At 39.1% G+C, this 24,391-nt stretch overlaps 1 protein-coding gene across 1 annotated transcript in view; it reads right to left on the bottom strand.

Moving 5' to 3' along the window:
• Positions 1-24,030, bottom strand: part of GLCCI1 (glucocorticoid induced 1) — a 54,083-nt gene extending 30,053 nt beyond the window's left edge. Inside the window, exons 1-2 of the mRNA XM_059818944.1 lie at positions 23,568-24,030; positions 3,972-4,123 (exon numbers count right to left, since the gene is read on the bottom strand). Of these exons, the coding sequence (XP_059674927.1) occupies positions 3,972-4,123; positions 23,568-24,030 (615 nt within the window). The remainder of the gene's footprint in view (positions 1-3,971; positions 4,124-23,567) is intronic.
• Positions 24,031-24,391: the final 361 nt, after the last annotated feature.

Genomic DNA, 24,391 nt, shown 5'->3' with positions numbered 1-24,391 from the left:
ATGACATCCAACATCACATGTTTATCCCTAAGCTCTCCTTGTTTTTAATTTTACAAAAATCTTTTAAATTATTTAGGTACTGCCAAATAATTATATTAATAAACTATGATGATTATCCAAATGTTTCTGAAGATTCTGAGGTTAGGCATAACCATTTCAACATTGAACTATTCCTTACACTAGGAAGGGGAAAATTCTTACACGTATAGCATGAAGGGGAAGCATACAAAATTGCTCAATCAGTGCTCCCAACAGAGACAGAAAAAATGAGGAAGGAAGCTATACTGAGTTTTAAATGGCCTTAATGAAAAGTTCAAATTTTACCAAAAACGAGAGGGAAGTAGGACAGCAGAGAAAATTGGGAAGGGGATCACAAAGTATATGAACACATACAGTAACTTCATATAATAGTAAGTTTCCCTGCATTTCTGAAATACTTAAAACACTACTAAATAAAATGGCATACCTTTGGTTATCCAAAACTTCCTGCTCCTTCAAGATCAGCTAGTTGTATGCACATGCACACACACAGAGATGAGCATAACCGCATGCAGAATTCTGAGAAATCTGGAATTGTGTAAATGTCACAATGCATAGTATGTTTTCCCAAAAGCAAATATAACTACGTCACTTCTCTTCAGTGTTTTCAGTCAAAACACTTGCCATGGGTAAGAGAGACACAGAAATATGAACTACGGTTACTATTCTCCAAGATGCAACAGAAACTAAAACAAACTTATTTTCCTCTATTTAAATAATAAGATATTTTTTAATTCTTTTTTTTAAATCCTGGTTTAATTTCAGAGAAAGAAGAAACATTTTATTCATGAGCACTATACAGGTTCAAAGAACTTAAGTGGGAAACAAGAACTTGGAATAAAATTCATTAAAGTTCATCTGATCACAGTGAAGATCAGAATCTGCCTTTTTTTTTTTAACTACAAGAATTCTAAGAAACTTGGAACAGCCATAATAACCACCTTCATGAAACTGCAGAACATTTGGATTTTAAATTAATGTTTAATTAGGGACAAAAAGTACCCTTAAGAGAGAAATAATTATTCCACCTACAACGTAGGTTATACTGACAGTACAGTTCATGAGTTTAGAAGTAACACAAGAGATAATTTATTCTCCAATGAAACACGCTCATACAAAAAAATTGGTTTATTGATTTTCATTATCTTGGTTTTATTTATTTTGCTTGTTACCATCTTCCACTCTGCTAAACTACGAAGTGTTATTATTTTTAGCTCCTGTAAACTATACCAAGTCCCATGAGCTAAACTGTTACTTAGCCAACAAACATGAAGTAATGGAAGTACTTGTGCTGGTACACAAGCAAAGAGCAAGGTTTTAATTTAATTTACTTTAATTTGTCATGCATGCATCCTATCAATGACTTGGAACTCATCCTCAATTCTTGAAATTAGATATACTTCAAATTACACAGAGCTCAAACAACAAAAAAACCCCACATAACCAAAACATAAGTCAATATTTTGTGATCAAATTTATGTACAAGCCTCCCTAGTGAACACTTTATTTTTTAAAAAACTGAATTTGCTGTGCCAATCACCATGCTTGTTACATTTTACATATTCTTATAGTCCTGAGCAGTCAAGACACATGTTTTTCAACTGAACTTAAACACTGCTAAATGCTTGATTTTTGCATAATTTGAATAAAAAGACAGCTAATGTAATACTTGTTAGAAGATATCCACACAAATCCGAACCATGAAACTTCCCTGCCCTTATCCCTTTGAAATAATACTTCACATTGTAATGACAACAGTACTGCCTTTCCTCTCTGTTACATTTGATTATGCTGAAAAGGTAAAACTTTTTTTTTTTTTTCCTCCCTGAGCTTTGTTTCTGAATGAGGCAAAGGGTGGCAGCCAACAGGTCAAATCACCTAAACACTTACTTGAGCTCACTAGGAAAGCAATTTTACTGCCAAATGCTTGGAGCTTAAATATTTATAGAACAAGTTTCTTTCTCTTTTCTGTAACTAGTGAAAAGGTTTGTCTGTGAATGTTTAAATATTGTTCATTTTCTATTCATAAGGGTATTTGCAAAGTTTGATATGGATACATGTTTTATGAGAGAGGGGTTAAGAAATACAGTAACTACAAAGCATGTTAACTGAAAATCTCCTGCCTGGAAATTATGGTCACAGTATTGTGAAAGGAAGGCACCTTGGAAGTAAATCAAGGACTATGAGCTTTTTAGGTAGATTTTTCATGACAGTAAAGATGACTGCTTGTTCTTCTTTTTTGCTAGAACTGGCTGGCTGGTTTCAAAATGAATTAGTAGGACATGAAGACAGCATTTTCTTAAAGGTTCCCAACACAGTTTCTAAAAGTTTCCTTGAACAATTTTAATCATCAGATTCCCAAATTCATTAAATAGGATTTCTGGATCATATAGACAGATCTTTTTTCTTTTCTAAGCATTCTACGCTTATCCTTCCATCAGAGGACTTCCTGTGTTGCGTTACAGTAGATTTTAAAGAGATGTGGAAAATTATTTATACATTCTAACTTGTCCTGAGAAATTCAGTATTACACAAAAGACTAAAACCTAGAATCAATTTAAAGAGCTGATGCATTTGCTCTAAGCAGTGGTGGCAGAATGGGTGACAAGTGTGTTGCAAGTCGGTGGAAACTAACCAAAACCTATACACCTACAAGTGAAGTTACGACAGAAAAATCCTTGATCTTTTAAAGTATCATATGCATTGTGACAACATAAGCTTCCATTAAAAACAATTCCTAATGGCACAAGAAAGTTATAAGCAAAAGGTAGGATGACAGAAGTATCATTTTTCATTGCAGGACACCCTCGGTAACAATGGACCAGAATCATGGCACAAGAGATAGAAAACAGATTTAACAACCATCCCTATATGGCCTGTAGATTGAAAATATAATAAAAAAATAGATAGTTCTTTCTAGTTTCCAAATTATTTTACAACACAAACTCAGATGACTTACTCCACACCCTAATAACACTACAGAAAAACCAAGAATGCTAATAATTTGGGTTTTTTAGAATTACGTATTTTTTTACCTGTTTGACAGTGATCTCTTTGTGGGCAACAAGCTCCAGCGTGAGGAGCAATCAGGCAAGAAATAATGTTCAGCCTTCTAGCCAAAGAGCACTGGAGCACTATGAATGCTGCAGCAGCCTATCTGCCAGAGGTAGGCTGAGGATAGCTCTATCCTGCTAAGGATAGAGCCCTGAGGAGGATCCAAGGGTATCAGGCCATAAATAATCTCCTTCCCTTTGTACCTGGAGGTAAGGTTCTCATTCTGATGTCTGGCTTCAAAAGGCAACTCTTCCACAGAGCATTTTTGTTTGTCTTTCTTGCTACTAAGCAGCAGAGGGAACATCTCAAGACCACATTACATGCTCACTCCCAGCTTCCTCTTCCTGACTTCCCCTCTAGTGACAAATTGATCAATTCTTCTTAACACTAACCTCTCTCCTTCTCCTTCCCCCCCCGAATACACTTTTTGAGACCCACAGAGTTATTACCACGATTTAGTAAAATCTTTAGTTTGGCAGCCACTACTACTACTACTATGGAATCTTTTTTTTTTTTTAAATAATACTCAGCACAATTTTGGTTATAGCAGCTTCAAAATAAACCAGATACAAGGCTGAGATTGAAATCTGCTTATTTAACCTCAACAGACCTGTCCACATATAGAATATTATTTTTAGCAACTGTTTTCTAAAAGCATAAAAATATTATCTGTTGCATACCATGTTATTGAATTGACACTGATTAAAGAACACTACTGTATCCTGTTTTTAGGGCTTTAGATTTATAATAAAACTAAGTGAACCCACATTTCTTCAGAATTAAGTTGAGCTAAGATTCCAGATCAGGTGATAAAAGTATTATCAGGAAGACATCCATTATATGAAACATCTCTGTTGTCTTGTTTTACAGCTTTTTACCTGAGTAGATTTATCTTTCATACATGAAGGGTAGTGTACGTGGGGATCACGTGGCCACTGTCCTGTGAGGTAAGGTCCTGTTATTGTGTCCAAAGAAGAAGTTCGCCTTATGGTACCAGAAGTTCTTATTTGCTGGGATTTTGGCCTGTCCACTGTAGAAAACCAGAACAAAATCAACAAAAAAGTCAGGCTAAATTTTATATTAACTGTTAAAAGCTAGCTATGACACACAATGGCAAAAACACATCAGAAACTTTTGTTTAAATGCCAAGCCGAAAAGAATGCCATCACATCAAAGCAAATAACATCAGACAAAGGAGAAAAAATACATAAGGGAAAAATTAACAGTTACAAAAAGCAACAACACTTAAAGTGTTGATGCAAAGAACCAGGCTACTTATGCGATACCTTTTCATCAACAAAAAACAAAAAGCAAATTTAAATGCTGTGACAATGCAACTCAAGAAATAGAAAATATAACATAGTATCAGTATTGGGTTACTTTTTTTTTTAGGTCAGCTTGCTTAGCTGTCTAAATACTAAAACACAAATCATGACAAAATTTATGATTCTTTAGAAGATGCATATCTGATTTCTTGGTCTCATGTATGTCATTCCATATTATTTACAAGATCTCAATACAGGCCTTAGCAAGCTGAAAGCGTGTGACTGTGTATTTCCCTCTGACACAGCTCAGGTCAAGGCAGCTGCCGTGTTTGTCTTCACTCATCACAGCGCCTGCAATCTTTGACTCCTCCCTGTACTTCTCTCCCCATACACCTAGATCATGGAACACCTTTTCCTGCATTTCATTTGGAAAGCAGAGAGCAGAGTGATTCATGAGATTGTTCTTTCCCACATCAGAGTTTTACAGCATGCTCTCTGGACCATCTCGCTTTGTCCTTTAGGCAAAATTACTTCATATACTCGTTTTCCAGACTTTACATAAGCCAACCTAAGCCCTACTGTCTATCTTGCTCACACCTACTAAAAGAAGTTTGCAAGTGAGATCACTTTCAAGTTAGTCACATGCTATGCACTGATCCAACCCACCAAAACCCTACTCACTGCTCAGAACTTGAGAGCAGACCTGCTAGCAGCACTTCTGAGACCAAACATGGGCACTGACCTCCACATGCATTTTCTCTTGGTATATCATCTAGAATTGCTGGATCTCAAAAGGCAGACTCCATCATCAGTGTTTTATATAGCATTCAGCACAATGGTTAAGGTACAGCTTGCACTAATGCAGCATGCTTACAGTATGATATAGGAACATGGTAATGTTAGAACAGACCATTTTAGAGAAATGTAGAGCTGCTGAAACACTTCATTAACAACTAATTTTAGGTGAAGAGTTCTAAATAATGCTGTGAATTGGAAGCATGATAGTATATCCTACTGCCTTTGTATAATATAACTGTTTTGATTGCAATGTTATCTATAAACCAAATCCCTACAATTTCAAACAGATCTAGCCTCATAGGATTCCCATTGTGACAAATGTGCATTTTAAGAAAGATTTTTGAACTATTAAAAGAAAGCCTGAAATCCAAAATAAAGGTGACAAATTTTAAACATGAAATCAGTATTTACATTTGTGCTGAAAACACAAAAGTACCTAAAACGGTGCATACCTACAAAGCATTCTTCCAACCTTCACTGCCATGCTATGACACTACACTACTTTCCCAGGTAGCCTGAGTTTTGAAAATTCCTCCAAAAGCTCTGTTCATTAGAAATACAGTACATGTGAAAAATCTATCAGGAATTTGTTAGATACTTAAGTAGTTAAGTATGTTCTAAAAACAACTTTTAAAACAAGTTAGAGACCATGCAGAGACAAACTGGTAAGACAATGTCTGAAGATGGGGAAATAAAGACTAAGCAAATTTTACCTTTGCAAACTTTAAATGTAAAAAGTCTTGCTGAAAAAAAAACAACAAACCAAACCAAACCACAAGAAAACACAAGTCCAAAACACAAATAAAATATATACAACCAGAGAATGATCTAAGGTCTGTGTCTTGTTCTACACCCAGAGGAAAGGCAACAGCAATCCCAGCATTAATAACTCACGTAATTGCACTACAACGACAACAGCCACAAACACTACCAGAAGTTACTACATTTATATTTTTCCATGGTAATCTAGGAAGCAGACTGCAGGACACTGACAAACCCTGAAGCTAGAAGAAGGAAAGTTCAAGGTACAGTCTCCTGAGTGCCTGCTAGTCTTCACTATTTTTTTGAATTACAGGAAACAAACCAAGGACACCACTTCTCAACTGCATAAACCAATCCAAGTTAGCACTAATGTAATGCCAACCCTATTCCATTGCTGTCTGCGCTCCTTCCATCTACTTTGAGATGGCATGCGCAAATGTACAAATCCACCTAGTAAGGTGATTTACCAAGTTAAACAAAGAAAAATAAAATCTACCCGAAAAAAGTAATAAACTCATGGTTTTCCCCATTACAGGCAGGTTGGCGTAATATAAGGGGCAGAAACAACCACAGGAGAGCCAGGAGGAACCACACAGCTGCAGCAGCACTGAGGTCTGTTCAACAACAGTTTCGGCTCTCACCCATTTAAGATACATATCCTTAGACCATAAAAAAATAAAGGAGAAGGGATCTGCAAGCATGAAATTTGAAAGAACTTCTACAAATTAGCATTTGACAAACTGTATTGTACAGTAATGAACTTAAAGATGACTGGATGCCACAGAGAGCAGAGTTGAACTGGAACACAACAGTGGTGGCTCAGATCAGCTTAAATTATTTTTCTAAATATTAAAACTACTCTCAGGATTTATTTCTTAATTTTGCTTTTCTCACCTCATTATAAGTCTGGCTTCTTGCTCCTCTAGGAGCTACTACAGAACTTTCACTCCTCCCCAAACTTTCATTACCAATGGGATTTTGATGCTCCTATCACGCATATTCTTCTCCAGTCCCAGTGACTTTGTCTGGATGGAAACCTCATGCTCTGGTTTTCTCACAGAAGCAAAAAAAAAAAAAAAGTGCTGCAAGTGCCATCCAATATCTGAAGCACTTCAACAGCTCCTGAAGTTAGCCAACAAACTTCAGCATTCAGAAAGGCTTCATCAATATTCAGAAATTTCTAAGTTACAGAATTATTTTACCCAAGTTTCAGACTATAACACATTTGACAGTATTTGAGCAATTCTGCTCTCTTTCTCAGTGATGTGTGACACATCTCACAAGGAGCTCAGCTCTACCTCCAGAGCAAGTTTGGAGCATAGTACTTAAGAAGCATAACGTTACCTGAAAAAGTTAGCTAGAAACTACAAAAGCAAGATGTATGCTCATACGAAAGCAAAATACCTCATGCGTTATTTAAAATACACCACAAGTTTTAATGGTATGTATTTAGGGGTTATTGCTACACATTTCCAGTTACAAATGATTTTATGTAAAATGGCACAAGGGTCCACCTGAATACTACAGCTGGTGAAATTCAGCATGATCCTGCCTCCCAGCAGGAATCAACTAAAATAAACTGCATGAAATCATGAAATTATCGTTCTGCATGCTGCATTGAGAGCCAAAAGAATTCTAGTTATACCACCTAGGCTGACTGAAAAAAGGTTTCCATTTCCCTGCCAGCAAAATGTAATTTAGTAAGAGACTAACACGACAGCTCTTTTGAAAAGGACATAGGGCTCAAATAAAACCATCTGCTACAGCTCTAAAATGAAGAGATTGCCTTCCCATCCAACATAGAGGCAGCTAACCTGCACATAATCTCAAAACCCTGTTCACAGTCCATTTTAGCTTAAATAATGCTTTCTGCCATGCGTGCAATGAGGAAAATCACCTGCAGCAGCAGAGCAAGATTGACAGGTAGCATTAGTACCATTATAAAAACTGCTTCAGCTAAATCCACCAGAGCTCATCTGTCAGCATCTTTTCTTTCCATCGCTCTTTTAGCAGCTAGCAGATGCAGTTCAAATTTGGCCAAAACTTTTCCACTCACATCCTTGCATGGATATATCCAGCTTAAAAAGACTAAAATTATCCTAAGAATTTCTCAGATGACACAGATTCCTCTCAAGTTGAGTCAAAAACATGAAATAAAATTCATTCTTCCCTAAAACTAGAATTAATAGTCGTCTCATTGATGTCAGCTAACTGTGACACTCTCCTGCCAAAAGGCTAGACAACATTCTTGCAGTAATATCTTGATTTTTTCTTGAAAGTTCATGTATAACTTAAACTATTTACCCAAGACAGCCAAGTCACGACACCATGAAATATCAGTACTAAATTCCAAAATAAAGTTTCATGGGATGTTGTTTCTCTTCAGTTCAGTTGCTAATACTCTGCAGAACCTTCTGGTTCACCTTCAGAGCTACTAGTGAAATGCTTAGGTCTCATCCATTCCTAAAGAATTTCAGATTTTACCTAGGAAATTAATACTAACTTCAAAAGAATTTTCTCCAAAAAAACCAAAGACTCTTGGAAGGAGTCACTTTGATGGATATCCTAGTCTGCTTAAGACTCTTTTCAAGACCCCCAACGTCAGAGTTGAAGTAGTCTGGCTCGAAGGAGATGCAGAGACTAGGATAGCACATTACAAAGGAGTATCAGATATTTCTAGGACATTCCTATTAGAGATGACAATAAATTTTCAACTATCTACAAACCAATGATTCAGAAGCGCTTGTGTGAATGCCTCTTAAATAATGAAGTACATGGGAACGCAGCATGGGAAATCATAAACTAGAAATGGCCAGCTGATTATTAAGTAATGGTGACCCACAGTGACTACTAAGAATGATGGCCCAACACTTATGTCATGGTTATCACAGCAGCGGCTGCTGCTGACTGCCCGACACACATCTAGTCAAAAGTCCCCTCTCTGTTACACCTTCCACAAGCATGAAAAGAGATACCTCTGCTCTTGCTTGCTTCGGACAGTGATTCATTGAGTACTACAAAAGCAGAATTTCAGATACAAGAGGAGGAACGTTCCCTGAAGAGTCTGGTCAAGGGTTTTGCCTTTTTGTTTGTTTTTTAAGCGAGTATATAGTGATACTGTACTGACTCCTGAATGTATATTTGATTGGTCTTTCCTGCCCTGATTATGTAGGCAGATGGACAAACTGGCGCATGTTTATTTGCAGAATTTGTCTTTATGACATTGCAAGGAAAAAGATTGAATAACGGGGATTTAGAGGCCACTCAAAAAAAAATTCAATCTTCATTCTCAAGAAGGCTTTTCTCTTGTAACTGGAGCCAAAATCTCTCAAGAAAAGGATTAGCGAGGGATTTGGAGTCCCTAGAAGTTTTACTCCACAGGATAGACCTATTGGCTCAAAAGACGTTTCCCAGTTGCCAGTGACTGACAGACTTGTTTCTGACTGAGTCTGCAAACTGGCTGAATGACTGCATTAATGGTTCAGAGTCCTGCAGAACAACAAAGAGCATACTGTCTGCCATGTACAGTTCATACAAAATAACAAAAAATAGGATTTTAAATAGCAACTTAAAAAACACGACGCCCTAATATGTAATTGAACAGAAAAAATATGAAGTTATTGCAGTCTTCCTTCTGTAATTTCAAATTAAACAGCTTAATGTCTTCAATAGCATAAAACAAAGCAAAATACTAGCTTTTTCAAACATTTTAAATGCAGTACAGTGTTTTGCTACCAAAAGGATATTTCTAAGACAAAGGGACATAACAAGAGATGGTCATTTTAAGTTACCTTCTGATACATCTCTAAAAATACTGTACATTCAGCTCCGTAAAACATCTGTCTTCATTATGTACACCACATTGGTTTTGATTCAGTTGTATCAACTTCAGAAATTATTGCCAGGTTTCTATTTTTAGAAACTGAGACAGGAGATGACTGAAAATTAAGGGGGATGACATTGTGAAGTAACTACTCAGAACAGACTGACATAACCCACTCTAATTTCTTCCCATTATCCATAACATTGAACCGACCAAAAAAAGGAACAGAACGGCACCATAATCTAACCAAGGCTCCAACAACCAAACTGAATGAGCAGAAAGCAGTCCACTTCATGATACCTGAGATCTTTTCAGAGATCCAGGTCCATGAATGATGTGCTTTCTACATCCAAGATTCTTCAGGGGAGGAAGAAAGGGGAAAAGAAAAAAAATAGAGGGGAACCAGTCTTCCACTTCACAGTTTGGCAGTCAGGGCAAATTTGATTTTGTATGTGACAAGGCTTATGAGAATTCAAACTGAACTGCATGAAACAGCAAGTCTACCAATACAAAAGGTAGCCTATACTGGGAAAACAAAACAAAAAACCAGTCTGCTCTTTCAAAGGAAAACTGTAGACAAAGACCCATAGTAAGGGTTTTGGGAATCAACTCTATTGAGTTATCTTTTATGCCCATGACTAAACCACCTAGAAAGGGAAGAGGTCATCTGATTAGTCAATGAATCCAACAGGAGTACCAAGGCATTTCCTTCCATCAAGCAGGTTTTATGCATGACTCTTCAAGGACGTACAGTTCTACTCACCTAACCGCACAGGAAGGCACAGTGCTCAGAGCTAAGCTATAGATACGTGGAGGAAGAGGGACAGATGGATAAATCTGTAGGCATACAAATTTCATTGTACCTACAAGCTGACTCCCAAAATCTTGGTTGCCTATGCATATATGTTGAAACATGGTCTCTGCCTCATGTCCCTAATTCCACCCAACTACAGGTCAAGTAAAATGTGACTATGCATATCTTCCAGAAGTCAGATTTTGTTCACAGCAAAACTCCCCTGTTTAAAATCAACATTATCCTTAAAGATCAAGCATAGAAAGAACGCTCTAATCTCAGTAAGAAAAATAAACAAACTATAAGGAAGAAAGTTTCAGCCCTCTAAAGCTAAGTTATTCTTCAAACAAAGATAACCGCTGGCATGTACAGGACCTGTATACAAAAGACTAAGCATTTAATATCACAAAAGCCTGCTTTGTTCAATAGATGTAACCTACACATTCGCACTTGAACAGGACACCAGGTAGATAAAACACTAATTACAAACCTTTCAGATTTTTATGTATTTCACATTTTTAGAATATATTTTTCTTTGTCAGGTTATCACTTCAAACTTAAACACTATGCAAATACCTGAACTTTTGAGTTTGATACTTTATTGAGAAATAATGTATCTCAAAAATGTTCCTACTTTAAAAAGTCAACACAAAATTGACTGGAGCTCAGCAGCTAAGTACCTGGGAAAAAGAGCACATTGAAACACACAACCAACCATAAACTGTTGTGCACTTTCATAGGCACAGAGAATTGTCTTCATTTTAGTTCATTAATTTAGATCTGTTGAATGATAAATTTATCCAATATTGAGAAATGAACTAGGAATCAAAAAGAGCACTAAAGCTGTTTTTTTTCTTCCAGTGTATTAGTAATTAAAATCTTGAAGGAAGTTACAAACACATGCAATTAATTCAGTAACTAAAGGTAATACCACCTTTGTTGAATAAACTTGATGATTCTGAAGGGATTTTTTTTTTCTTATAATGATAACACTTACACTTTAACAAAATGTTGTAGAAAAGTGAGGGTTTTGTACACCTTTAATCTAATTCCACTTTCCACCAAAATGCAGCTGGACATAATTGTGAATAAAAAAAAAAAACCTTAAAAAATCAGAAGGCATGATTTACCATTTTCACAGCTGAAATACACAAAGAACTGTAATCAATGCATGGTAGGCTACACAATGCCATCATAATGATCACCAATGATTAGAGATAGAAAGCATTCTCCTAGCTAGAGCTAATTATACTAAACAAGAATAATATTTTTTTCTGAAAAAAATACTGAAAAATAGAAACGTAAAACCAGATTAAAACTGATTGCTTAAATCAGACTGCCCAACTTTGCTGATTAAATAAATTATCTTTTCATTACCAGTTAAAGTCATAGAAACAAAGAACTAGAAACACCTTCTTAAATCAGGAGCCCAGTTCTCAACTATCACTGACAAAACACACATAATCACTTAAAAACAGATTACAAATTCAGCCTTACAGCACCTGGGTATTTTGCCCCCACGATTCCTACTGGAAAAATGTTCCAGGAAGGTATTTTTTTTTTTTTCTGATGGTTTCAGGCCTTCTTATAGTTTTCCACACAAACATTTACATTGTCAAACCAATCCACCCCTTCATGTCCTAGCACTAACTTACAGTTCTTCCTTCCCACCTCTCCATCCCCTTCCCCGCTCACTTGGAGTCAGAGAAGGCAATTGTATTTTTATTCGGAGTAATTTTTTTTCATCATCGCATGGTTAAACTCCTAACCTAGCAGTCCTTCTCTGAGCCTGTTCCAGTTTGATTTTACCTTTCTCAAATTGCAGAGCACCAAAACCATATGCAGTGTCTCAGCAAGCCCCTATGCAGCAGGTTGCTCATTTCTGCAAGACCTGACCTGTGCCCCGTACTTTTTCAGTCACTTTATGTCGGCAGTTTAGAGATCCCACCATCACCCAACTCTACTCTCCAGTATTTTCAAATTACATGTTCCCACTTAGAGGAAAAGATATTCTGCTCAAGCACAACCTCACATACATAAACCTCCAATCTTTAATTTTAAATCTCACTTTCAAAAAATATTATTTCAACTCCCAAGGTCCTTCAACTCTTGTTGCATGATCTTCCTGCATACTAATTAAACCTCTCAAAATTCATCAACGGTTTCATCACCCTAATTTTAAAATTTGCCTAAGCAGATAACATCTACTTCCCGTCTAGAAAATCAGTTCTCTTATCAAAACCATCAGGTTAGCATGACACAATTTGGAAAGCTCATTTTACACTTTAAAATTTCTCACTGCTTTCCACCATCCCTCAGAATTTCTTCTGATGTTTCACCTATAGCTGAAGTTAGACAACAGATCTCTACATTGTAGAACTGGACTGAAAATTTTTCACATTTTGAAAACATCAGCATCGTTTCTGCTATACTCAGGTATCTATTCTCAAATAGTATCACCTCCTATGCAGAAGATTGCCTTAGAAAGTTGACGATAAGTGTGAACTTCTGAGTGGGCTTTTCTGCAATTCTGCAATGGAGATCACTGAATTGACTTCATCAAAATCTGCAATCTGTATTTATCATAGTCTTGGTAGTTCCAAATTACCCTCTCTCAAAATTCTTTTTTTTTTTTGTGTCTTCCTGGATTAAAAAAATCACTGTCCTTATTGAAAGTTGATTACCTATACTTCGTCCTGGTGAGCACAAAGCATTGAATAAATGTCTGTGCTATTTCCTCTGAGATTTCTGCTACTAGTCCTTGGAGTTGATTTTTGAAACCATACATTCCAGCAAATCAGTCTCAGATACTCCTTAATCTCTTTTTTCTTGGTACCAAATGGCTGCAACTACTTTTTCCTTATTTATCTATTTGCATGTTTCTATTGTCTGTCTTAAAGCATGCAAAGTCCAAGTCCGTTCGGGTTTTAACAATTCTCAGCTAAGACTCACTTTTTGATTGATAATGTGACATTCTTTTCTCAGTTCTTCGTGCTGTTTCTTGCAGGCTCTCTGCTTATTCCTAGAGGCCTTTTTGAGATTAAGTGTCCATGCAATCTGATCACATCTTTGAGTTTCTCTGATGTCTGAAAGATTCCAATAGTGTTAACATTTTCCATTAAAAGAGTCTCCCTGTATTCAAGTCAGAGCAACCCTGTTTAGCCAAATTTTCAAACTATTTCCTTCTGAAATGTGAAGCTTCACTCCACATTTATGAATTTTAGAACACACCTCTATGTAGGATTTTTGGTTTGCTGTATATGCATGTAAATTTGCATGATTAAAAAAGGCCTAGCTGTAGAAAACATCTAACATTTATTGTACATACAGTGCCAGCACATCCATTTCTTCTGCTTCTCCCAGATTTTTAGTTGTCAGTTTTGGCAATTCCTATCTTCAATGCAGCCAAACTGAGTTTGTACTATAGTTCTTCCAACCAAAAGATCTCCCTGCATCCTCCAGCTTTGTATTAAAGGTTACACACATCACTAAATAAAATCATGAGATGCCAATAATCTTAATAGGCTAGTTTCTTCTTTGGAAGAAATTAATGTAGATGTATACAACAGTTTCATAAAATTAATATTTTTAACAGTATATGGACTGCACACTTCAATACACAACTTGGTTTGAAAGCATGAGTCTCTGTTTCTACAGTAATGCCCAAAGGTTATTTGGATCTTCAGTGTGGACAACTTCCCAAGTCTGAAGTCTCTAGTCATTTCCTTGTATGGATGTTTCTCAAATACACATTACTTTTGAACATGCATGAGTTAATTACATTTTTGCCCATGAGAGATTTTTCATTTTATGGTTTCTTTGTGGAGGAAGAAAACATTGCAAAGATGATTATTCAGGGCAGGGTATAAGGTACAACAAAGGAGCCACTGAAGGTGAAATACCAGAGAAATCAGAATATGAGAGAAAGGATGTGTAAGGGTATTCCACTATCAGTTGCCACAATTAAGCAAACACAGGTATCAGTTAAGAATGAAAATTTGAAGACGTTAACTGAAATTCACTCCTGTGAAGACAGCTTCTCCTTTAACCTGGCAGCTTCCCAACTACTGTGTAAACCTAAGTCTTAGTCTGCATTCTTCAGCAGTTAGCAGATATTTTTAGAGTCACACTGTTCAAAGTCTGTTCCAGGACACTCAGCATAAATCTAGGTTTAATTTTTAGTAAGCAAGTCAACTCTCCATTACTTTGAATAACAGAAAGTTAAGATATCATGTATAACAAAGGTTTTGAATTATATATGACATACTGGATACGGAGGTATAACACCTAACTGCACAGAGTCAACACCGCAAAGCCACTTGGGTTTTGCAATGTACTTTCCAGCACTCCAGACTCCAGTAAAACTGATTAGCTGACATGCAGCACTGAATTTAAGCTGACTCCGTGTGAGGACTGTACTCACCAAACCCTTCCAGAGCACAGACCGCACCCACACCAATACCTGCTACAATCAACAGCTTCTTCTAGTCCTACTGGCCTAATGAGCTCTGCCGTGATGTGCAGAAGAAGCAGTAGTGAGACCATGTTAAATACCTACAGAGACCCACAGGTCTTGTAGAGCCACTCACTGGCTCCTCTACGCTGTGTGTAAGTGGGTTGAGTTCTGGGAACAAGGTGCAGAATTTTCAAGGTTTATCCAGCAACATTTCTGATCCAGCATGGGTACAGCACTTCATCTAATAAAAGCAACTGTCCTGTTATCCTTGGAAGCCATATGTTCACAAGCCTAGGCATTTATATCTGCACTTAGGTAATCTGCTCCTAAATAGCCAATGGCTGACTACATGTCATACTTTGAAGAAGTGGGCTTTGTATTTACGGGCTAATTTCTGCAGACTAGGATTAATAGAATTAGCTAGTGATTGAGTAACCAGAGTTTGTTTTCTGGTAGGAACATATTATTTCCAAATTTGGGTTTCCAAATGTTGACAGATGTCAAAAGTTATTAGAGTTCTGATTTTTTTTTTTTAGTATTGCAGCCTAAGCACCTACATTGAAATGTTTAGTTTTTTCAAACCATTAAGCCTTTTTAAAAAAATGTAGATTTACAGGTAATCCAGCTAGCCAACCTTCATAAAGTATGTCTATCAGAACTCCAGAATAGGCACTGTACACCAAAACACCAGAGATTAAAAGGCACAAAATATAACAATACCCATTTTGCCATACAATACCCATTTTGCCATACATTTAATCAGTTCACAACCAGGTGGTTACTGTTACAGAAAACATTTCCAAAAGAAAGATTTATACTTACTAAAACAAAATTAAAATTCACATAGCTACAGAAATGAGTTTCAAGTCTGTAGTATTAACACCAGTGATCTTGCAATGACCAGTCAAGCCAATTAGAGATGAGTGTTAATTCCTGAAGTTCAGGAATGTGTCTACAACTAGTCTACTTGCTTAATGCCTGGTGGTGAGGGTGTAGGAAAGGAGAATGAAGCTAACAAACAGGTGACTTGCACTGTTCAAGGAATGGAACACTTAAATTGTTATTCCAGTTTAGACTATCTCAAGGCAAAGTGAAAAGAAAATATTCTACAGTGGATTTTAGATTATTCAAAAACCATGACAGAACTGCTATCATACTGTTCTTAGTCACCACTCTTATGAGTAAAATACAAGACACATCCTTCCTAAAGAGGAAACAAAATGTGTAGTTTGGGTAAAACTAGTTCCAGATTGTGCAAAACAAGTGGCATATAAGAACCAGTGTCGTTAATCACTCATTTGTATTTGATTCAGAGAATAATATCCATTGCAAACAGCTACTCCTCAATTTAAAAATAGCAGCAGTGAAAGTTAAATCCTTATAAACACCAGTATCTGTCATCATTTATTGTTAGGGCACATTCACCACTAAAAAAGGTCTAACCAATACAGTATCTTGCATTAAGGTTTCAAAACCCAAGCTCATAACATTTTATGACCTATTGTGAAGTATATATGGTCTCCAAAGCAGCAATATCTACTACAGAAAGCTAATTAAGAGATCTACTACTACACAAAATGAAAACTTGCCATCAAAAGCATCTTCCATTGATCCAACACCAACTGGTTAGGTTAATCCCTATTTACAAATTGTTTGTGCAGAAATTAGTTACTGTTTGACTGAAGACATCTGCACCTTCCGTTCCCCCTGCCTCCCCTGTCAGAGAAAGCTAATCTGTTTTTAACAGGGTGATAGTCAATAGTTTGGTACAATACAGCAACAGCAGCTACTAAGAAGTGGTGCAGATACCAAACAAGCAGGGAAGGTGCAGGAGAAATGAAGAGGACTGGGGCAGAGGCAATATTACAAGGCCAGAGACAGTGGACTGAGGGCACTCCCCAGCATGGCCCCACTTGGCCTGGCTGAGTTTCCTTCCCCAAGATAAGCCTCCAGTAGCTACATGCCCTCTTCTGTCTTACTAGCAGCAGAAGACATAGTCTGAGCAGAGTCATCACCAGATGGTCCAAGGGGACCACATAAGGGAACAGCACTGATCCTAAATCCATATTCACACAGCTGGGAGAGCAGAAGGGGGTTCCCAAGACAGCATGTATTTCCATTTCAACCACAGGTGAGTGTTTCCACGGATAAGATCCTAGCTTTGGAAAACTAGAAGTTGGAGAGACTGACTCGCCATTCAAAAGGATTGATATTACACATTGTATCATGATACTTTGTGTGGTATCCATACTGCAGAAGTCTCAAATTGTGATCCGTTTCAATACCCATCAGCTGTTTTCAAGCTTTAGGATTTAATTTCTGATTCAAAAATAGTAATAATACAAATTAGTGTGCAGAGTCAAATCAGGAGGGGAAAATTTAAAGCGTAACTAAAGAACAATCTAATTTTGGGGAAGATGTAAATACACACTCAAAATGTAAGAATTAGATTAAGTACAAACACACATTTCTCCTTCACTTTATTCTCCGATTCTCTTCATTTTGGAATTGCCCACACCTTAAAAATGGTGACACGAAGGAAAAGGGGATAATATCAAGCTGACGAGTTGCTGTGGATGTAACAGCATCTCTCTAACGAAGAGATGTAAATATTATTTTACTTGCCTGAAAATGCCTTAAGCCATTGTTTAGGCACTACAGGTTCACAAGGGAGGCAGCATTGAAAGAGAGAGAACTCAATGCATTTAAACATTAACATTAAAGCAAGATGATGATCATTAACACAGTTAACTATCTCAAGTTTTGAGCAAAATTTTCCAGTTATATATCTTTACTACAGGGTCCTTTTTTTCATCAATACAAGATACTTTTCAAAATATGCTAGTCAATGTTTAAACTCTACTACGTTAACAACTTTGCTTGAACATATGCTAAATCCATAGAGAACTAACTATTGAGTCAAGTGTTGGCAACGCTTTTCTCTACTGAAGATATTGCCAACCGATTTAAACGGAACTTTCATTTTTCACTGTGGAAAAAAACCTATTATCTTCTTCAGATGAAGATAATTACTCAACTAATGAAGCTCCATAAATATTCAAATATTCACTTAAACTGAAACATTGAGGAGCATATACTTTATTTCCAATAGGTTTTGCATTCTTACAACCATTGCTTCCAAGTCCAGGTTGAACTGAAATTTCAGAATTACCACATCAGTTATCTTTTTTAATGATGATATCTAGAGTAGTTTCATAAACCCCATTAAAAAAAATAGCTTTCCACTGTCAATTTCATCAATATAGCAAAGCTCAACAACTCATTATGTGTCAGCCTATACTTGGCAAACACTGACTTTTTCGTACAATTCTGCAATATATTCCCTTGATCTACCCTCCCTGCATTTTAAGATACATTTTAAGAACCTCTGTTCTCCCCACCACGGGAAAGAAAAGGACAAAAACCAGCAACCATTAGTTTCAGAAACCAAATTTCAGTATTAGCCACTGTTTTACTGTTTTGTTGGCAAGTAACTTCAGTTTGGCCATATGTAACACGCTAATACTGGCTTACGTCCAAAGAATAAGAATTAAAGGTCAGGTAGTGATTTAAAATAGATATATACATATACAAGTTATTTTTCCCATGGGGCAAGGGGGTGCTTTCTTAATAGCTAATGCCTTGCTACAATATCATTCAAGTTCAATGGAGAAAATGCCTTTCTATTTTTCTTTCCTGCAGTTGTTTTAACACCTGAAAGACGACAAATTATTTTGTCTTATGAAACATATTAAGCACATCTCATACTATTCTCATTTAAAGCTATAATGTTAAAACATGTAACTAAAAAGCCTTTGAGTTCAAGACAACTGGTTCAGATTTAGCCAGTGTCTTTTATTTCACCATATTATATTCCAATGAAAACTATTTTGGGAAGAGAGAGGGACAAAGCTGCAGCAAAACTGGGTTTGCCATACAATTATGGGAATACTGCTATTATTCAGGCATCAGGAAATAGGAAGCGTCACAAAAATTATTTCCTTACCTGCATTTGTTAGAAATAAAGGAAAGATCTTCTTGATCTCTGGTATAAAGGCTTATGATGCCAAAATATTGGATGGCTTGAATCCAGGATACTAAAATAGTTCTGCCTTTTGAAGTCTGAATTTTGGTTTTTTGAATACTGATATCCCTTACAAGTCTAGAGATCAGCAATATTGTCTGTCTTACTCCACTCCTCACTCCACTAGCCTCTTATCTACTAGCATAACAACAGATATACATACTTATTCCTCAGAACTGGGTTATGCTGTTTTGCATATTTTTTCATTCCTTTCTCTTACTAACATTGGCAACACTTCAGGAGTTATTTTGGGAAGTAAAAGATACTGGGAACCTTAACAGCCAAATTGATTACAATTTTTCCAGATGTCCTTAAAACTAACCTTTGCCTCCAAAATTTGGTATGGAAAAAAGTTTATGATATAAACTATGTAAGTGAAAGTTACAAAAATATGAAGCATAATATTACAGTACCACCAGAGTTAACACTAAACAAATTAAAGCATTTGATGAAAGCAATATTGAGCTTGAATCATACCCAAGTCATTTACACCCTCCTTGTATACAAAACATCACATACCATGTGAAAAAACAAACTAAACAGGAAACCCCCTCTCTTATATTTATACAACCTACTTTACATAATAATAGCAACTACTGATTTTATACAGGTAAGTCAAGAAATAAAACAACTTGCTTTTTTTTCTGTAAAACATAAGCGTTCACAAGGAAGTAATATGTTTTGTTTGACCAGTTCAAGGGATTTTTTGCATTATCATTATTGAAACACCCTTTGTCATAAACCATGCAGCTTCACATTCTGTTGGTGTTACATTTATGCAATCAGAGATGTATCCGATATATTCCCTCTAAGAAAACCATGTGTTGTTACATTCAACCAGACACTTTTTACATTGCCAACTCTCTAAAACATGAATACAGGCTATAAATGTAACTACTAGTAAGGAATAAACAGTTTAAAAAAAGAGGAAAGGAGCAGACTCACACATTTGCAGGCATATCCTATGATATCAGAATTCCGCCCCCCCCTTCCTTTTTTCCTTGAAATGAGTATATAGCATTCATGATTTCTCATCCATTCAGTATCAATACTAACCAAAATACAAATACTGGCATCAATGGTTTCCTAACAACTACAAATCCCCAAATTTGCTTGAAGAAAATATCATCATATTCTTAAAGTTTCAGTTGTAAACACACAGGGTTTTTCTGCAGAACAAAAACGTTTATGGCATCCTAGAAAGAAGGGAGAGAAAAGATGATGACGGGAGAAGAAACAGAGCATGCTGCTTTCATTCATGTAGTAGTGATGTCAACACCTGCAATGGTAGTTGCTCTGACCTGTAGAGGCTCCAAGCTGGAGTGTTTTCACAGAAATCTCCTTCATAAAAGGAACCTCTGGAAAATCACTAAAATATCTACAATAAAATAGCTTAGTAGGATAGCCAATTCAAGGAATCTATACTGGAAAAGGCTGAAAGGAGGTGGGGAAGGGGCAGGTGCTTTAAGAAGAGAAAAACATCTATCCATCAGAATCATAAGCAGTCTCTAGCATGAGCATATTCATGAAACAATCCAAGTCAGACTGCAGAGCCAAAGACAAACAGATCTCCCGCACTGGTGAGAAAAACAACAGGATTATACCTAGAGCCTAAGCTCACATTTTACAGCAGTGGGAAATGGTTTTGAAAAACTAACAAAAAAACTTAATCAAGTCACTTCCCCAAGACTTGCATACTGATCACAACTATAAATAGCTGGAGTAGCACATTGTTTAACAAGCCGCAGCAAGATGGTCCATGTTTGGAAACAGAACATTTTTTTTCCCCTCAAGTCCTCCATTATTACTGCAGCAGTCCTCCTGTTCAGCAATCAATTCTCTATATACTACTATCACCGTATAGACTACAAACATCATTTTTAGTATCCACACATCATGTACTAAAATGCTGAGAACAAGCAGGTAAACAAAGACAAAATCCTGCCCCACAGCACACAACTATATTCCAAATTATGTAAAAACAGCTCTAGGTTTTGGGGGTTTTTTTTTGGTAACCTTTTTTCATTTGCAAGACTGAAGAAATAGGGTATCTCTTGGGTATACCCTTGCCTGCTAGAAAATGGTGCCTGTATTTTGGTAAAATAAAGCTGTTGACGTATGCAATTGTGGTCATTATTAGGGCAATCACGTTGTTTTCATTCATTCATTCAGGATTGCTAGAGGATGTCAGCTTCTGCAGCAGCAGCTGGCTTGACCTGGAGGAGGGGGAAGAAATTCCTTGCAGCGCATACAGATTACAGGGTGCATTTCTTGATGGACCATTTATGATTTTATACATTGCACTCATTAAACTGAATCAAGCCATGTATGCTGCTAATGTGGTTCACTGCGAGGCAAGCTCAAACAAGTTTCATGACGGAAAAGTCATCAGGACTAATTTATAGTCTGATTTATTAAGGCTAAAATAGCCCACAGATGAAGACGACTGAAACCACTTTCTAAAATTAAAATTTCCCCTCCAATAAAAAATTTGTACATAATAATGAAATAATTCACAGCTTTGCAGTATTTTCCCTTGCTTGCAGGTAACTGCCTACATTCCTCCCTCCTCAATACACCTTAAGCATAGACCTTTATACACTGCACTACTACAATGTTTTCCTCTGGGTTCCCATAACTAAATAATTTACAGTATTCATCATCAGCACCATCACTATTCATGTGGACCCATTTTTTTTTTGTTTTGCCTAGTTTTCCATGAGCATTTTCCAAAAGTTAAAGAGGAAGGAAAAAAATGAAATCTACATTCAGTATTTCATACAGTGGGGAAAAACATGATCTTTAAAATTTTAAATAGAGCTTGAATGAAGCAAAACCACTGAAGCCCAGTTCCAATTTTCAAGCATGCAAAAACTTCTGCATAAATAGATGATCTTTTTGAGAAGTTATGAAGCATCTCTGTTCAGATTATAATACAACAGATTTGGTCATCTGTGTAAACCCAAATACTGTACAAGGTAAATTAACTCCATGCGTAACTGGTTGTGACATTTTGATCATTTGCAAAACGCTGCCCATGTCCGACGACCGTTCTGATGACGGAGATTTGCCGAAGTTACAAATGCTACAGATCATAAGGTTTTACTACACATTAAAACTGAAAGGGGGGGTGGGGAGAAGGTAACAGATTCCACTGCTACAAAACACGTCGGCAATCAACACAGACCACAATTTGCCACAGAAATGAAACACAGTAAGACTTAAGGAAGGGGCAGAACAAGCGAGGGGTACTGAACCACATAAAACGTTCCCAGAAAGAGATGATGTGTGATACCTGATAGCTACAGCAGGATAACATAAAAAGCACATTTAGTCTGATTCATTCAACTGCTAAAGCGATGGGGGAAGGGGGGGAGGTAAGATGGCCACTGCCACTTTAACACATTCAATAATTTAACAGACAACCTGACGCAGGTTAAGTTGGACTTGCTGGGAATCAATTGTACATTTTAAACTTTACAAGCCTATTTTGGCTATATTGGGGTTTTTTTTTTTCACAGCCTCAAGGATTCAGTATTAAATATCACAAGGAGGCAGACTGTTACTTGTTTTTAAGCATCTAATATGGGAATTTCCTTTCTGTTTTGGAGTCTGTGCTTTAAAACATTACGTATTTCAACCTAAGATGTTATAAAAATGCAAGCCTTTAAGAAACCGAGCTCTGCAGAAAGGAGGTGCGTCTGAGGCTTGGTTTTAACACACACTTAAGAACTGGGTTGTGACACCCCAGATACAAATCTAACCCATCAACAGCCCGTACTAAATAATTACACCTGTAGACAGGAAAGCGGGTTAATTTTAGACTCGTCCCTCTATAGCACACATATGCTCCCAGAGCCCGTGCGCAAAGGCAGGAGGACCACGAGCCCTGTGGCTGGAGGCCCTGGCTACTCCCCTCCGCAGAGGGGCCGGGCTGGGGCGGGGGGAGCCGCCGGCAGCCCCCCGAGGACGGCGGGGTTCGCCCGCGCTCCGCTCCGCTCCGCCGAGGAGGCGCCTCCTCCCGAGGCCGGCGCTGGCAGGCGGCGCGGGGGGAAGACGGGGGTGTTTTTCCCAAGCTGGATCTCCACCTCGCCCGAGAAGGAGAATGACATTTAAGGGCTCGCCCGCCTCCCCGAAGGGAGGCGGCGGGACGAGGTGCTTTCCCCCGCTCGGTTGCCCTCCTGGCAGGGCAAACCCGGGCACGGCACCTGTCCCGCTCCCTGGGGGTGTGTGGGGGGGGGTGTTTCAGGGCTCACCCTCACCTCCCCACCACCCGCCCTCTGAGACTCCAGCGGGGTTGCTCCCGCCAGGCCGGGCCGGCAGTCCCCCAGGCTCCCAGCCCCGCTGGCCCGGGGGGAGGGCAGGGCGCACCCCCCACCGCAGAGCTAAGGGGGAGGGAGGACCGGGGGTGCCCGGAGGCAGGGCGGCCGCGGCCCGGCGAGCACACCCGGGGGACAGGAAAGCAGGACGCCGGCTTTGTCCCGGTGCTTTACCTCTGTACACCGGGGAGCTGGGACTCCGTCTCTCAGGTGAGCTGCTCCTCCTGCTGCCGCCGCCGCCGCCGCTCTCCGGCGAGCGCCGCTGCCTGCCCTTCACCCTGCCCGGCTCCGCCGCGCCGCCTCCCGCCGCCAACGGCGGCGTCGCGCTGGGTGGCGGCGGGCTGCCTCCGCCGCGACCCCCGCCGCCGCCCCCCAGCCCGGTATTGCTGCCCACCGAGGCGGAGGGGGACCGGGTCGGGCTGTGCTGATTGCCCCGCAGGAGCTGGTAGGGGACGGTCGCTCGGATGGGCTGGAGCAGCCGGCTGGTCCCCGCCGCGCCTCCCCCAGCGCCGTTACCGGGGACCCCGGCCGTGCCGCCGCCGGCAGTGGGGGACCCAGCGGCACCGCGCCTCATCCTCTGAGGTGGGGGCTGGTGGTGGGACGGGGGCGTCTGCGAGGAGCTGGACGAGGAAGACATGGCGGGGATGCGCAGGACCCGGCGGGTCACTCGCTCCGGCGGCTGCGGGGGGCCCGAGCTCGGCCCCCGGCGCCCCGCATGCACCGGCCGCGGGGGGAGGGGGGGGAAGGAAAGAGGGAGGGGGCGGGGCAGGACGGGACAAGCGCTTCACGGCCTGAGGGAGTCTCCTCGCCGCCTGCCCAGCTGCCCCCGCGCTTCCTATCGGCGACGGCGGCTGTTCCCACGCCAGGCTCTGGCCATCGCTGCCCGCCCCAGCGTCGTGGGCACCGGGGGCGCTGCCGAGCCCCGCGGCCGCTCACATCGTACAGCGCTGCCGGTTCAGGGCGATCGGCGGCGGGGCGCGACGAGGGCGCACGCAGCC

This window comes from Gavia stellata, chromosome 6 (assembly GCF_030936135.1).
Source record: "Gavia stellata isolate bGavSte3 chromosome 6, bGavSte3.hap2, whole genome shotgun sequence".
NCBI classification, from domain to species: domain Eukaryota; kingdom Metazoa; phylum Chordata; class Aves; order Gaviiformes; family Gaviidae; genus Gavia; species Gavia stellata.
Note: the sequence above shows the minus strand (reverse complement) of the source record. Positions and strands in the feature narration are given on the sequence as shown.